The following is a 17,131-nucleotide window of genomic DNA, read 5'->3' as shown; positions in this document are numbered from 1 at the left end:
TGCTCTCGATTTTAAAAGTCAATACATTTCCTCCAGGCATAAAAATCTATGTTGTTTTACATTTCACGTCGACAAAAAAGATTTTTCTATAGATAACATCTGCAAAAGCGCTATACACTGGAGGCACGGTTTACGTGAAGGGAAACATGTTTCGGTTATAACAGCTACTAAAGCATTCCTATGACATATCAACATTTTTAAATTAAGACATACATCAAATACATGTTCACTTTTTTCAAAGTAAGCTTAACTAGTCAAGCATTGGGTTAGAAATGCAAAGGTTGTTTTGGGGAACACATGTACAAAACATAAATATAAAATATAAATAAAGATAAGGAAATTAATTGCATACGACTGAATTTTAGTTCTGAATACAATTTTAGGCATCACAGAGTGGTCATTTTAAAAGCACTCTTTGTGAGTGGTTCAGTATTGCTTCACAGTCCTCTTCAGAGAGGAAGGAAGTACCAACAACTTCATATACCCAACAGACCAATTACATTCACTCACTTTTGACATTCATCTAAGGCCAAAACGTGGGGGTGGTCATCCTCAGACATAGTGACAACGGCCTGCCTGGTTAAGGCTCCATGTCGGCTCTGGTCTACTGTGTGTCTGCTGATGCTTGAGGTGGTGGAGCTTGTCCAGTAGATTGTATCCCAGGCACGGTGGTAAGCCAAACCCTCAACTGAACCCACACCTAGAAAAAACAAAACACATTTCAAATGTAAACTAGCCTATGCAGGACTCCAAAGAGCTTTTCAACATAGTTTATGCCATACCATTAAATATTTTTCAGTTTAAAACCTATCAATTTCACCTAAAGATCAACAGTATAGTACTCTTAAATCATATTTACACCCATTCAGCAAAATCTCTCCCTAAATATGCCCAGACAATGCAAAAAAGTCAAAAGATTTAACTTGTAGCAGTGATGGTTTATCATGGTGATAATAAAATGATATATAGACCATTTATAGATGCTTTTTTATATAGACCAGTCTAAAAGGACTTCCTGTTTCAGTTTATTATTTTTAATTTCACATATATATTTCACATCAGTCTGCACATCCGTCTAATATGTTTAACATTAATTCAGTTCTAAATATTCTGTTGTTTTTATTTTGTTCTAACATTTGTGTGTGAGAAAACTGAAACAGGAAGTGCTTCTAGACCAGTGTTTTCATTCTGTAAAATGTTCTACGTAACGGATAACTCAATGATTATTATATTCGTGTCCCATATCCCATAGACATGATATAATAATGAAAAGGTTATAAATAACTATTTAATTCCAAATAAAATGGTCAAAAAATAGTTTTGCTTGGTTTTCTTTTGTGTCTTATGACAAAATGTAATATGACAACAAATCTCGAGACATGCAGGAACCAACAAGCTTTGTCATTTTCTGTGAACATTTGAGAGAAGACCGGTCTATGGGAGTCCATCACTAATGAATCATTTCACAATAGAAAGAGGCTGACAGATTGCTTCTGCAGAAAGTTGTTGGAGAGGCCAGGGAGTAATTAACAGGGGATGTATGACTTCATTAGGAAAATATGGATTATTAACATCCTCACCCGCTGCCACTGACAGGATGTGAAGCATGTGTGTGTGTTAGCATGCGTGTCTAAGAGTGCAGGTGAAGGTGTCTGAGATTGGCTTTCATGTCTAGAAGAGAAAGTGCAGCTCAAGTGTGGAGACGCCATTAAAAACCTGTAGCTGAAACATCTCTTCTTCACTCGAATGAGGATCTCATGTTCAAACGAATAGAGGTGGAGGAAAACTGTGTGGATGTTACAGTGTGGTAGACGTGTCGTGACAGTCGGTTGAGTGTCAGGGAAGTGTAGGCTGAACAAAAATGTTGAAAATTCCATGTAAATGTCAACCTGAAAGGGATACTTCGCCCAAAAATGAAAATTCAGTATCCCCCTTAAGATTTTTTTATCAAAGGTTTTCCCCATCGATAAGTATTTTAAACACCAAATATTGACATATGACCTATTTAAATTTTTCAAAGGTCCAATGTGTATTTTTTTGGAGGATCTATTGGCACAAATTTGTGTTTTTATCACCTTAGAATAAGCAATTTCTCTATACATACACTGCAGGTTCCATTGGAATTCGACATGTTGTTTCTACAGTAACCCTGAATGGACAAACTGCTCTACAGAGCGCGTTTCGTAAATACCTTACCTCCTCCAGCAAAGAAGCAAAAACGTGACCACATCTTTGTCTGGTGTCAGCCACCGTAGTGCTTCGAAAGCGAGGGGTGGAGTGAGCGAATGGTTGCAATTCGCAACCTTACTGTTAGATGCCACTGTTTCATACACTAGACCTTTAAAGCATTTAGCTTACCACAGTCAAATAAGCTAATTATTCATAAATGGGCCCATAAAATTTAAAAACTATGTATCTTTAAAGACCCATTCCTTCTTCATTTGTTGAATATTATTGCTTCTGGTTTGTATATTTTAATTCACAGAAATTCTACAAAGTATGTCGTCTATAAAAAACATCTGTCTTTTTTGTCACATCCATGACGAACAATTTGTTTTCTCAAAACAGAAAACAGAAAACTTATATTCTTAAATATATAAAACTTATAAACAGATTAATCAAAATATTGGTAATAAATAAATGTATTTACATTTAGAAATTTAAAGTTCAAGTTTTGTCTGAAAGTGTCACATTTGCAACGCTATTATTGATAAAATAGCAAACCGTTGCTTAGAAACATCACAGCTAATTTAAACTCAGACACTGTATAATACTGTATATTGCATTATCAACTAATCATACAATACATTTAATTTCAAGTCATTTGAATGCTTACTGGGTACTTTATGCATACTGGATAATGCTAACATATCAAAGTTCTAATTTCATAATACACATTTTCATATATCATGAAAAATGACTGATATTAATATCACTTATAACGGTTTGGGTTATTGTGACAACCCCACAATACGTGTTATCATTGTAGCATTAAGGCTGCACATATAAAACTATGTTTAGTTCACTTCAGCTATTATCCATGACTGTGTCTGAAGCTTCAGTATCTTATAAAGCAGTATCTTGAGGTAGAAATTAATTTTGTATATGCACTTTTTTACTGATGATTGATTTCATCCGTTTCTACTGAGAAATAAGTTCTGACGTTATTAAATATTTGCTTGGTTATCTCTAAAGCTCACTTTAATTAATTCTAGATTACCAGACGTGATGTTCTGGCGCCTTAGAAGCCTGTCTGAAACCTTTCCTGAAGAAACTACTTTCATGCAAAAACACTGCACTGACTAGGCAGAAAAGAAGTGTCCTTGTCTCACTGAAATAATCTATATCAATAACAAAATAACGTAGCATTTGAACCTAATGATGAAATGGATTTTGAATTTGAAATTACAACGCAAACTACACAAACATCTGAAAATATGCACACATCTGTTTTTTATGCGTGGCTACAATGAAAAGATAAAAAACACATGCACAATTGGCTCATTACATCGTAACTGGATAATGCAGTCGTTAGTCATATTAGGTTTTCATTGTGGACCACCACCAGACACTTCTATCGATCGCGGCAGAAGTGCCTGCTGTATGCGACGTACAAGGAGAAATCAATAATCATATTCTGAACTTTCCAACAACAGTGACAGGCAGGATCTTGACAAATATCACCCCCTTTCCATTCATATTTCTGTTACAGTTTGCGGACGGCGGAAATGAGACGAGCGATTTTAATCCATCAAAGGTGGGGACACGGAGAAAGATGCAGTGTTTGAAACATCTTTTTTGACAGTTAAATTGGTCCCATTTAGTGGAGGAAAAATTGAGGTAACTATTATAACACTTTTACTAGATGTTGGATGCATCGAACCCTGTACATCACGAGCATCGCCACTTTAGGTTTCCAACAAATGGCCTTTTACAAATAGCTGCTAAGAGACTGGAATGGTTCTGGCGGCAGAACATTTAACAACACACGGGCGATCACGATGAGTCTGCATCAGACGCCGACAGGCCTTAAAAAAAACTAACACCACCGGATCTGTAGAAACAAGCATTTCCGCACATCTTTCATGGCAGAGGACGATTATCAAGAAGTTTTCTACTATGGATCCAGCAACGCATGAAGCGCCTAAAACAAAGATGAGCTAGACTCACCGTCAACTATGACTTGTCTTCCCGACCAATCATCGTTGATCATCTGAATGTTCCCGAATTGGATGTCGCTGAAGAAGATGCGGTTGTGATTTGAGGTCTCCTGACGATAGTCGAAGGCCAGGGCGATGACGTTCTTGAAGTAGTCCGGGTTCTCGAACGGCTGGAGGGGGGAGTTGAGATCGCTCTCGTCTGACAGGTGGATGCTTTTCAAGATGGTTCTTTCGGAGTAGAGAAGATAGCCCTCGTATCTCTGGCAGGCGAAGCCGTCTTCGGCCAAGTAGCCATGAGCACAGGAACACGTCCTTCTACCGCTTCCCAGGTGAAAACAGAGCTGCTGACAGCCTCCGTTACTTCTTGCGCAAGGATTAGTTCCTGCATGACAATCACACAAAAACATAGCTGGATAAGCTGATATTGGCGATACTGTTGTGCAACTTGTAACTTAAAGTCAATAGTTTTGGTAAATAGATTAAAACATCAGTGTGTCTACTGTCTACTGAGTGTGTATACTGCATATTAAAGCATAAAACCTGTGAGTAAAATATTTTCAAATTGTCATTTATCAATACGTTTTTGATGTATTTTTTTTATTTAATAAATAAGTGACACTGCAGTGCATCTTATCTGAGAGTTACGAAAAATGTATATTATTAAATAATTATTTAATTAATATTAATTTATAATAATGTTTTTATAATATAATAATTGAATAAAATAAAATAAATGTTAAAATTGATTGAGCATCAATTTTATTAAATAAACAGTTTGTTGAATGTGTCGTTTAACACACATTTAAGTTTAGCCACTTAATGGTTCTTCTAATGGTGACCCAAAATAATACTGAACAGACATACCTTTATGCTTTAACTTGCCAACTAATATAATTTACTTGTTATTTATTTAGCTTGTTATCAGAAATGCGGATGTGTGCCGGAAGTTAAGTTTGGAACACAAAAGCGCACATGGGCAGTTGCTTTGAAACCGTCTAAATAAAGGATTTCATTGCGTGTCTTATTAGTAAATGACAACCAATAATCCCTAAAGAATTTACAAACCCAAGCGCTTTTTGTTTAACTAAACAATATTAAAAAAGAAACCATATGTGAAAGTTGAAACCTCAACCTTTCTCCCGGCCTCTGTTAAACACTTTCACGTCCTTCAGGTTGACGCCCAGACCACTTCTCATTGTGACGGCGTCGCTGGCATCGTTCTTGAATCCACGTCGGATGGAACCGTTGGCGTGAGCTCTGCCACAGACAGCACAGTGAGAAACTCTGACATCATCAGCATAATCGTGGCAGTTATCTAATTAAAACCAGCAGGGCTCATCGGAATTCGCAAGAAAGCTGCTTTAGCCGCCAAGTTGGAGAAACGTCACCTTGCCAGTGGCTCACAGGACACCCTATTTACATAAAGCAGGCGAACGACAGAACGGTACGGCAGGTCTCATAATAACCTTGCTCGCAAGGGGTTAATCCTTTGAGACCGTAGCAGCTGGCTCCGCGGGCCACTTTGGAGAGCGTAGCACTTAGTAAAATAATAAATTACCTGTCAGACCAGTAGATGTAAGCCCCGAACACGGCCACAGAGAACAGGTCCACATTGGCGGCTGACAGTACAATCTCTCGGCCCTCCCCGGTTTCAAGGTTGATTCTCTCGATCTTGTCGGTCCTGGCGTCGCACCAATATAATCTATTTTCCTAGAAACCAATTTGAAAATGCACATCAGCGGATCTTCCTTTGAGCGGCTCCATTTTATCAGCATCAGAGGAAGAGAGATGGCAAGTCGAGCGACTGCTCGGAGAGAGCAGAGGAGCAATGTGGAATCACAACACCTTAGCAGTTAGACGACTCGGGTGTTGGAGGGCAACTGTCCGGCAGGGTTTAGCTCCATCAGTGGTGACAGCAGGACAGTGGCCCTCCAGAACCGGCGCTGAACAGCTGCTGCCTTACCTCATAGTCGATGGTGATTCCATTTGGCCAGGCGATACCAGAACTGACCAGCGTCACCTGGTCTGAACCATCCAGTCGTGCACGACCTATGCAAGGATTTTTCCCCCACTCGGTCCAGAATAAGTAACTGTATATAAAAATACCAGATTCAGATTACCGGATTCAGATACAGATTGAATAGTGGTTATAAAGGTGATTCTGTAATTTGGGATACTTCTTTAATAAATTAATTAATAACAAGGCTATTGTTTTAGTTTTAAAAGATACATTAGACTTTTTTGAATTATATTATATATCTATAAATTCTCAATCTAATATTTAACTTTTAATCTGCAATACACTTTTTAAAACTCTTCAATCGTAAAACATTTAGTTTGCACTTAACTTTGCAAAGTGCAGTTTAAAGACGATCAAGTTTTACATCATGATCTGAGAGCACCTGTTTTCTTGCAATAGTAAAATTCATCAACCAAACTTTTAGGAGGAAATATTGACAGAACTGCATTATAATATACAAAACTATGTCTTCCGATGTGTTAAAAGACCTTACATAATATAGCCTTATGTTTTAATTACCTTACAATGAGCTATTTCTATCTACATGTACCGTGGGTCCCCTTGCATGAAATTTGCCATGTTGCTTCTAAGGTAGCCCTAAACGGACAAACTGCTCTACAGAGGGTGTTTCATTTATATGTTATCTCCTTTGGCAAAGAAGCAACATCTTTTTCTGTGTCAGCCACCGTAGTGCTTCAAAAGGAGAGAGAGGGTTGGAGTGAGCCGTTGGTTGCAATGCACAACCTCACAGCTTGATGCATAATCTCATATACTAGACCTTCAACTGACTGTTACCTGTATGTTGTTTAACTTAACTTATTTGCCAAAAAATCCACAGCAACCTTTAAGGCCAAGATCCTTTTTTTGTGCCAAACACTAAAAGTGCACCAAAAGGTTCTTCACGGCATTGCCATTTAAGAACTCTGTTTGTTACACTAAAGAACCATTCAATCAAAGGGTAATAAAGGATACAGTTCAATCTTACCTTGATATAGTCTAAAGAACATTTTTCACTAAAAATACCCTTTTGTAAAGCAGTGTTGATGTTTAAGGTTCGTATGGCATCGTTCTAGCACCTCAATGGCAGCTTAAAGCAACTGTAAAGCAGCTTTGAAACATGAAAACGACTTAAACTTTAAACATGTTTAGATGAAAAAAGTTTCCTCAAAATATCAAACTGTCCAAAGTGCCCCTAACTGAAGAATCCCCCTTCATTTTGTCCCACCACCAAGAAAATGTCATTCAAAGTTTGATAACCCCCGATGAGGAAGAGACAGCTTTTATAGCCTCAGGCTTGAATGGAAAGCTGTTTTTCTGGATGCCTGGGATTTAGAGGCTACACACTCCTGATTCTGTCTGCTGCTATCTGATAATGTAAGAAGAAATAAAACATCTCGTATGCCTGACGCGTGTCTACTAGCGGAATGATCCTAATTCCAGGGTGTAAACATCAAATTGAAGGCAAATGCAGACAAATCTGTCAAGAACTGAGACACTTAATTCTGACCCCATTTAGAGAAACAACCTCATAATGGGGCACAAGAACTACAAAATGGGTCTGTGGTTTAATGGATACACATATCTGCTTTCCTTAAATTCTTAATTCGGCTCATTAACCAAGGCGAAGATGTTTAAAAAGGCAATTTTGCCGGCGAAACAGCAACAGTCAGATCACGAATTGTATTTGACCTTCAAGGGTTGAAGCGGCATTCTGGTTTCTCTCCCTGGAGCTCATCCTATTATCTGCTCTAATGCATGTGTGTAGTTCCCCTAAAATTTGCTCAGTAATTTGCGAAATTACTGATATTTCCAAGGATCTTTATTGAGTACAGAATAGCAGACGAGGCTGAAATTGATCTGTTGCCTCTGAGGTCTCACAAGCGTCTCTGTCACGTACCCTCTCTGTGGATGCACTGCGATGGCTCTTGGCTGATCCAAACCCTCTGAAATCACCACAGACCGGTATAGACCATTCAGACGAGCGATTTCGATGAGGTTCAGACCGTGATCTGTCCAGTAAAGGTTACCTGGTGAAAAAGGCATAATTTTGTAATGGTAATCACATAATGTAAAGCTTTGAATGTGTGATGGGAGCCATGAGATTTATTAAGGTAGTACACTGTAATGTGCCAAAAGCAAACTATTAAAAAAACTAAGTGTTTCTACTGTAAATTAGAGAATTATAAAATAGAAAATCAGCAGCAGATGGTTTGGCTCCTACAGAGAGCCCTAATCGCAACGTAAAGTTGGACTGGGGATACATGGGGAAAATTGAGACAAACTAAAATCACAGAAGAACTTTGATAAAATCTCTACAATGCTACTGACAACAATTTTTGTGTAAAATTTCAGTAATTAGAGATATTTTAAATAACCGACTGCTGATTTTCTTTTATATATTTATGTTCATACAGGATATTCAAAGCTTTATTTAAAACATCCTCATCTTACAAGAGTTTACCATTGCCTAAACGTTTTGTCTAGTATTGTCCATAAAGTCAAATGCAATGTAAATAATATTGGTGTCTTACCAGCAATCCAGTCGACTGCTATGCCCTCTACTCTGTTGATTCCGGTGGTGATAACATCCTCTCTCCATGTCTGATCTCTCTTGGCTCTGGAGATACGGTTTAAGCCCATGTCTGTCCAGTAAACTGTGTCGTTGCCTGTATACATTTTATGAAAAGCAAAGTTTATAAACCGATTTTGTGTGAGACAAGTAATAGAATCATAGAAAAAAAGGTATCATGGCCATTTCTGCTGTTTCTATGATACAACTTGGGAATTTGGTATAAGCAACTGCTATTACATTTTTTTTTTAAATAAATAAAACAACTTTGACAAAGATACCATGTTCATTTACTTTATTTTATGCTTACAATAATCACAAATATAATAGTAACTTTAGTATTATGATAGAAACTACACTCATCATGAAAAGCAACTAACAGTGTGTAGTAAACAAATCAATAGGGATTAATATAATCACTGGCTGAAAGATTGTTTTGACAGACACAGGTTCTAAATAAAGCTTATATATTCTTCCCTACGCCTGAATGTAGCAAGAGCAGTTGTGTTTATTTGCACCCTCCTGTTAACACTGAATTCACACTCGGCTAACGGATCTTACATGTGACAGCAGCCAGCTGGAAGGCCCTCATCTGTTTCATGCTTCAACAAGCCGCCTCTTAATAACATGCAAATAGTATGCATGTGTAATCTGCTGTCATAGGCTGAGGAGGGTTGGGGTTTTCTTTACCTGAGATTAGCGGATGCTGAATGTTCGCACAGAAACTCTCTGAACATCTGCCTCTATACCTCTCTTGCTTAGCTCAGCAATTCTTCCTTGTTTCCCCAGCAACACAGTGTGTAGAAAAATGACCTGTCCGGCTAATGAATTTTAGTTGGTGTTTAAGTAATATTTTATAGTACTTAGATTTTAACAACATTAATAATAAAAAAACATGCTTACGGTTTTAACAATTATATATTACATTTATTTATAATTATTATAGTAATTTTTGTTTCATAGTAGTGGCATAAGTATTGTATTATTAATATTTAATAGTAGAATTGCTAATATATATAATGTTATTAGTATATTACTAGTAGTAGTATTGTGTACTGTAGTTCACAATATGCACAAAGGGGTGTCACAATATACCGGTATTGACAATAAAAGTTTTGCAACAGTTTACCATTTTGCCTTATGAAACACAAGTGGTTACTTTGTCTCCCTATATTTGTACTTTAAGGGAGATTTTTCTGGCCAAAAAAGAAAAAACACAAAATAAACCAAATGATTATTACATTAATTTAAATTTCAATGGATATTGCAATAATATCTACTAAATCTTTTGAATAGGCATTTGATTGTGTTTAGTTATTATATATTATTGTTATTAGTGATATCATAAACTAATTATAATAATAAAAACTACTTATCTATTGCTATTGCTATTATTATTTGATGATTATATATAATTAATTGATATGTAACCAATTAGTTATGTATGTATGAACTAATCGATAAATAATAAAATAAAATAATAACAAAAATAAATAATGAAATATATTATTATTTAAATAATAAAATACATAAATATTTAAATCATAAAATACATAAATACATAATTAATAATACATTTGTATTAACTAATAATTTAATAACTAATAAAAAAAATATATATCTATTTTTTTAAAGTCCGGGTAAGGAGAATTCTGAGAATTGTTTCTAAACACATTGTAGATGTTAGAAATGTATTGCTGAAACACATTACAAAGTATATAGTTCTGAATCCTATAGTTAAACAGTTTTTCACCCATTCTCTGTTCAAGATTTTTTGGGTGGGGCTAAAATGGGGGATCGATGACGCAATGGAGTGTCCGAGCATCCATGGCCCCTCCCTTATCACTAGAGTGCCTTGCATCAAGCGTCTGCTCAATGTTGCAAGCCCTCACACACACGCTTTCAGGCTATCTCACACTCTATCTGTGCCCAACTAAACAAATCTCACACCAAAGAACAAGCAAACGGGACGCGAATGGACGGAGGGGAATGACAAAGGGAAAGGAGGATCACTGTGCGTGATTGCGATGTGCTTCAGTGATTATCTATCAATGAATATCGAACGTATCGACTCATACGTGTTTGAATTCAAATCCTCACATAAAAATCTTCACACAAGACGACCTGCCTCAACTCAGGTTGCGCAACGCTTGTAGGTGTGGCTTCAGCACCAACAAGGTACACGCCCCTAGCGTGTTTTTCGTTATTTTCCAAGATTGTGATATCTTATTGGATGTTTTTTTCTGTATTCAAATTGTGCTGGGTGGTTAATAACACCATTTTCTGTGTGCGACACACTCAGAAAACATATTTGAATGTTACTTTACCAGGACTTTAAAAGGTTAGAATGGCTACATGGACTGCATGCTGAAGGAAAGGTCAGGTCCGACCGGCCGCATTTCAATGACTTAAGTAGGTGGACATGCTTATGTGTTTGCATGTGAACATGTTTATGGAAATGTCTCGAATTATTGACTGTTGAATGATAATTTGGTGCCGACACATGTGAACTGCCCTCCTTGACGCTCACTTTATTTATTCCACTTGTCACTGTGAAATGCTTCCCCCCCACACAGACTGGATAATCTGCATCAAACTGCTGTCATATCAACCTCTTCTGCAGAATGAATAATGCATGGTACAAAAAATCCCCTTGAACACCAAGCGACTGGCGAATATCTATAGTACTGTACTGGTTCGTTTCTCTCAAGGTTTAAGTAAGTCAGCCTCACAAGATATGTTCAACCAATCTTGTCTCTTCTATACAAAATCTTTCAGTCTAGTCAGGTTTGAAACCGTGGAACTAAAACGAGGCCATTGATTCGACAGGAAACAACATTTAAAAAACTGCAGTGGAAACATGTGTTGCTTATCTGTCTTGTAAACACACAACAAATTCAGAGAGAGGTTCAACACGCTGGAGAACAGAGTGGAAGATAGCAAAGAACTGCAGTGTTTGTACCTGCATGAAAGTCTACGCCAACAGCAAACAAGGCACCGCTGATGGGCATCAGGGTCTCGGCATGGTCACCGGGATCCAGTGAGATCCCTCGTATCCCCTCATGAAAAGAGTACATCAGAAAGGAACTCAGACCTGTGACACACACAACAAAATGCAAGAGGCGATAAAAAAGGAAAAGTCAAGCTGTGTTCTTTGGGCACATTTCACAAAACAAGCAGATAAACAAAAAGTGAAGTGAACTGCAGTGGAGAATAAATAAATCATGACAACTGGTTGGGGGCAATAACCTACCTTCACATGAAAGACGGTCATTACGCAGGTTGTAACCAATGGTGCAGGCACAGGTGCGAGTGTTTTCAGATGTGGGCAGACAGAGCTGCGAACATCCGCCATTGTTTAACTGACAGGCGTTCCTACCTGAGAGACATAGCAAGAGACATGGTAAAGAACTGATTGTGTTTTAGCTTCCTACTTGGTTTAATGACTCGCAAGATAAATTATTTAATATGTAAAATCGTAAAAAAAGGGATAGTACACCAAAAAATGTAATCCTTTCATCATTTACTCCACCTTATGTCATTCCAAACCTGTATTACTTACTTTATTGCGCAGAACACACAAGAAGATATTTTTAACAACGCTGGCAACCAATTAACCCTGGACACCATTGACTTCCATTGTACGGACAAAAACCATTAGAATTTTTCTAAATATCTTCCTTTGTGTTTCACAGAACAAAGAGTGACATACAGGTTTTGTACCACATAAGAATGACTAAACGATGACCGTATTATTTATCTATTTATTTTACTATTGTGTTAATTTTGGGGTGAAATATCCCTTTATGAACTTTCAAAATGCTGTCAAATTTCGACAACATGTTCCTTTATAGCAAAATGAGTAAAGACATTATAATTGCTAACATTGATCTTTTAAGCAAACACACATGCAATCTGCAAATGCAAAAAATGCAGGTAAAAAAACCCTCAGGTGTTTCAATCCGGACTTATGAGTAATATAGAGAATGTGAAGCTGAAATCATGCCCTATGTTGCATGTCGCAGTGGTGTCGCCATCTTGGGAGGATAATACTCTACCTCTATTATTGTTCTTATATGTACCGTTACTTGTTTTGTTTGATATATGGAGAAATCGAAAGTGAAAGAACCAGGGGCTTTTCCTGAACGACTCTGCGTAATGCTCTTGCAGTTTTTAACACAGCAAGACCGCTGTTATATTTCCTAATCGAACAAGAAAAACAAAACATTGTATTGAACGCACTAGCAACGATCCTCCCAAGATGGTGCAACATTCAATATGGCGTGAAGTTGATTAACAAGCTCTGTAGCTGTCTATCGGGTAAACAAATACATTAAAACCATTTGAGATTGTCTCTGTACTGAGTAGTATGTTTTCACATAGGAAAGCAATACATTAACATGTTAGGCTTTGGACGCTTATGCCAAATCTCTCTTCTTATTATAAAAGCTTTCCTGACAAGTCTAAACGACTTCATATTGTTCATGTAACTTAAGACATCCTCTCATCTTAATTGTGCAGTGAAACTGGATGACTGTGTATTAGCACAAGCTCTAGGGGAAGTCCAGCTTACCCATCAATGACAGTAATAAGACAGGTCTGCATTATGAATAGAGATGCTAATTGCCGCTGGAGAAATCCAGAGTCTGGATAGATTTACATTTGAAGTGGTTTAATGGACGTTCCATATTCAAGCTACTGTTTATCATTAATGGAACTGCCATTAGTGTGAATTATTCGACAAAACTCACAACACTAAAATCACATTATCTGAATCTCTATCAAATGAGAATATGCTTGGGATATTATGTTAAATAAAGTTAGAGCTCAAAAACAGTAGAAAGAGTAAAATTAACTACATTCAGGCATTTGGCATACAATGTTATTCAAAGTGACAGAATTACGGTATACAGTTTTTGATGTGTGTGTGTGTGTCTTCCTCAAAAACCTCCATTTGCTCAGTCTTTGGGGCAGTAACTTGGATCGTACCTTTCTGCCCGTCTCTGTCGTACACTTTCATATGCACCACTCCACTTGTCTTATTGCGCAGCACTGCTGGGTTGCGGCCATCACGTTTGGCAACGGTCCCCAGCTGAGCCAGATCCTCATCTGCCCACCACAGTTTGCCACCTGGAAAAACAGATGAATTATTTATTTCCCAAAGTTACACAAACAGCAGGCCTGACTGCCAATGGAGGCACATGCCATTATCATTTGTTTGTCCTTTTTGTACCACATGTACATAATCCGGTGGTGCTGTGCTCTTATTTGCTGCCAAAACCGTGCTGCGCTACAACGCACGGGTGGGCGAGGGAGGGAGAGAGAAAAGTAAAGAGATAGGACTTGAGCATTATGCATGTTCTCTTCCCAGTGTGAGTCAATGAGGCAGAGCTTTGGGCAACCTGGCTACATGCCCTGGCCGAAGACAAGGGCTCTTCATTCAGAAAGCCATCAGAGTGCATCTACTCCCATAGAGATGCTGCAGCTACCAACCCCCTTGTGTTTTTTCAACTCCGTAAGACCGAGCGTATCACAAAAGGCCTTAGAGATTGTCCTTGGCATCCTGCCTAGACTATATCTGTGCACTGCAGAACTACAGGATGGCTGGAAACGGTGGTAGCTGTGACAACCGTAAATGAAACACATATTCATGTTTGTTATAAGTAAAAATGGCTGGAATGAATTCAATAGAAGGATGGAAGAAAATTATCAATAAATGTGTTCTTTTACATCATACAGTAGGAGGAATCATGTAGGAATACTTACAATAAAGGGCTGTTCACACTATGGGTGATATCAATTACTACAGTTTATCACAATATGTATGAGTAATGAAAAAATCAAGGAATTCTGTTGGATCACTTTCAGGCATTTTTTCTTTGCTATGGTAACTGATCGGGTTCTTGAATATCGTTGAACCCCTCCTGATGTTCTCTTTCACAATGTCAAGGAGGTCTTGATACTGATACTCTTAAAAGTAGTTACTATGGTTACAAAAATAAATAAATGAACAAAAAAATACATTGTTATTATATATCTATGTATTTATTTATTATTGTTATGATTATTTGTACATTTATGTATATATACACATTCATTTACATCTATATATTTGTACATTGTATGTTTTATGTACAATGCAAGAGCAAATAGATTGAAATGGATTAAAGGGATAGTTCAACCAAACATTTTCGTCCAAAACCTGTATGTGACAAAATATATATTGAGAAATGTCTCTGTGTCCATACAATAGAATTGAATAGGAGCCAATATTGTCACCGAAATTCTTCTAAATATCTTTTGTGTTTGGAGAAGAAAGAAAGTCATACAGGTTTGTAATAACACGATGGGTTAGTATATGAACAGATCTTCATATTTGGGGGAACTGTCCCTTTAAATCCTCATTTATAAAGCAGAGACAAATGCTAGTGCAATTTAAAAGCCTCCAAGTTGCCTCTTGTGTTCAGGCCAGCTGTGCAGAAATAACATCCTACACAGAGCCGCCAAAAGAGTATTTGGCATTTGAGATTGCTTGCTTAGGTCATCACTTCAGTCAATATTAATCTTTACTCATCCACTGTGAGACACATCAGTGATTGCCTCTAGGTGTAATGTCCCCCTAAACTGTTTGATCACAGCCAAGCACCGGTCTTAGGGTGCCAAAGCCTGCTAAACAACATCTTGCAGTTCCCCGGGTGGTCACATCCCATTACAGGTTGTTCCACGAGCATAAGACTTCCTGTCAGTAAAATTGCTTTCATTTCAGTCATCATGTTTTTCAATTACAATTTCACGGTCTAATAAGTAATGTGACTTTGATGCGAGGCAGCCACTGGATTTCTTCAATAAAGAGGCTGCATTTATCAAACATTCCGTGTCGCCATCGACCGCCTGATCATCTGTTTCTGCCAAGTACATTTTCCCTACATATCAATAGTGATATTGGGTGTCCGCCGCCACATCCTTTTGTGGATGCACACTGCATGCAGGGTGGCTGATTTTACCCTGCCAGGTGGCTGAAACCGTAAAGCTTTTTTTTCACAGCAACCAAAGCAAATTTATGGGGACACCAACAGGGTTAACCTCTGCAAATCCCCTCATTTATGCTTGTTGTGCCGAGGGGAAGATAGCAGGGATACAAACAGAAGGAGATGTAAATCAAAAGGTGGCAAGATTCCATTTAAAGGGATAGTTCACCCAGAAATGAAAATTCTGTCATCATTTGCTTACCCTCATGTATAAAGATAAGATATTTTGAAGAATGTTGGTATCTGAACAACGGCAGTACCCATTGATTTGCATTGGTTTTGGGTCCATACAATAGAAGTGAATAGGTACCGAAATTGTTCGATTACGAATATTTTTCAAAATATCTTCCTTCGTGATCTGCAGAAGAAAGAAAGCCATGGTTTGAAATGGGAAAAGGGTGAGTAAATGATGACAGAATTTTCCATTTTGGGATTAAGACTCTGTTTAATAATTTTGATACAGTTGTAGTATACCTAATCTAATCTAATACAAAAAATTATAAAAAGAAAGTTTCGACACACTTGACTGAGAGTTTATTTCAATCAATACCTTAAAAACATTTTAATGAATAAAAAAGGCAAATTATTATAATTGTTAAATGTATTATTAATATTTTCTTGTATAAGATATGCAGTTAGTCAACAGGAGCCCAGCATGGATAGTAACTTCTCCAATATAAAAAAATCCTTAAATGACATTTCTGACAGAAAGTGTTACCAAACTACAAGATTTGATTAGTTAAAATCGTTGTTGTAAAAGAACTGGAAGAATAGTATATATTGATTCTTTCAGTTTATTCGCCGAATCGAGCACTTTGATCTCTGATATTCTGATATTCTGCATATTAATACATACCGTTCCTTCAGATCTCAGTGGGTAACCTGCATGACAATGAGCCGTATGTATGATGATAACAGACTGCCTATATTTGAAAGAACCGTGCTGTTTTGTGTACTTGGAAGGGATGACAGTCTTATCATAAAGCGTACGGATGCAGAAGCGAGGTTGCCTTCTTATCACTGAGATAACATCAATTACAGAAAGACTTTCATCTTTCGCCTTGTTTTCTATCACTATGTACAATATAGAAGATCAATCTGCCTTTAGAATAAATTGCGTTATCAGGCCTAAAGTAAATCCGCTATGCGTTTCCAGAATAAAAAAGCGAATGATCTCTTTGTGTTGTTAGGTTCATATTCAAAGCGGTAACAAATTCTGCGAATAAAATTCAGACTGCCACCTACTACACACCAGTTCAAAGATCTACAGGACCATTCGCCCACCTACACGCTTATCCAATCACCTTTTGATATACAGCTCTAGGGTGGTGTTTCCTGATAGAACACATAAACC

At 37.4% G+C, this 17,131-nt stretch overlaps 1 protein-coding gene across 1 annotated transcript in view; it reads right to left on the bottom strand.

The window, feature by feature from the left end:
• lrp1bb (low density lipoprotein receptor-related protein 1Bb) overlaps window positions 1–17,131 on the bottom strand; it is a 242,854-nt gene that overhangs the window by 58,302 nt on the left and 167,421 nt on the right. Inside the window, exons 32-41 of the mRNA XM_056754675.1 lie at window positions 13,739–13,879; window positions 12,003–12,128; window positions 11,712–11,843; window positions 8,712–8,846; window positions 8,078–8,207; window positions 6,124–6,250; window positions 5,719–5,870; window positions 5,293–5,417; window positions 4,171–4,542; window positions 511–700 (exon numbers count right to left, since the gene is read on the bottom strand). Coding sequence (XP_056610653.1) covers window positions 511–700; window positions 4,171–4,542; window positions 5,293–5,417; window positions 5,719–5,870; window positions 6,124–6,250; window positions 8,078–8,207; window positions 8,712–8,846; window positions 11,712–11,843; window positions 12,003–12,128; window positions 13,739–13,879 — 1,630 coding nt within the window. The remainder of the gene's footprint in view (window positions 1–510; window positions 701–4,170; window positions 4,543–5,292; window positions 5,418–5,718; window positions 5,871–6,123; window positions 6,251–8,077; window positions 8,208–8,711; window positions 8,847–11,711; window positions 11,844–12,002; window positions 12,129–13,738; window positions 13,880–17,131) is intronic.

Source organism: Triplophysa dalaica, chromosome 8 (genome assembly GCF_015846415.1).
Source record: "Triplophysa dalaica isolate WHDGS20190420 chromosome 8, ASM1584641v1, whole genome shotgun sequence".
Taxonomy (NCBI): domain Eukaryota; kingdom Metazoa; phylum Chordata; class Actinopteri; order Cypriniformes; family Nemacheilidae; genus Triplophysa; species Triplophysa dalaica.
Note: the sequence above shows the minus strand (reverse complement) of the source record. Positions and strands in the feature narration are given on the sequence as shown.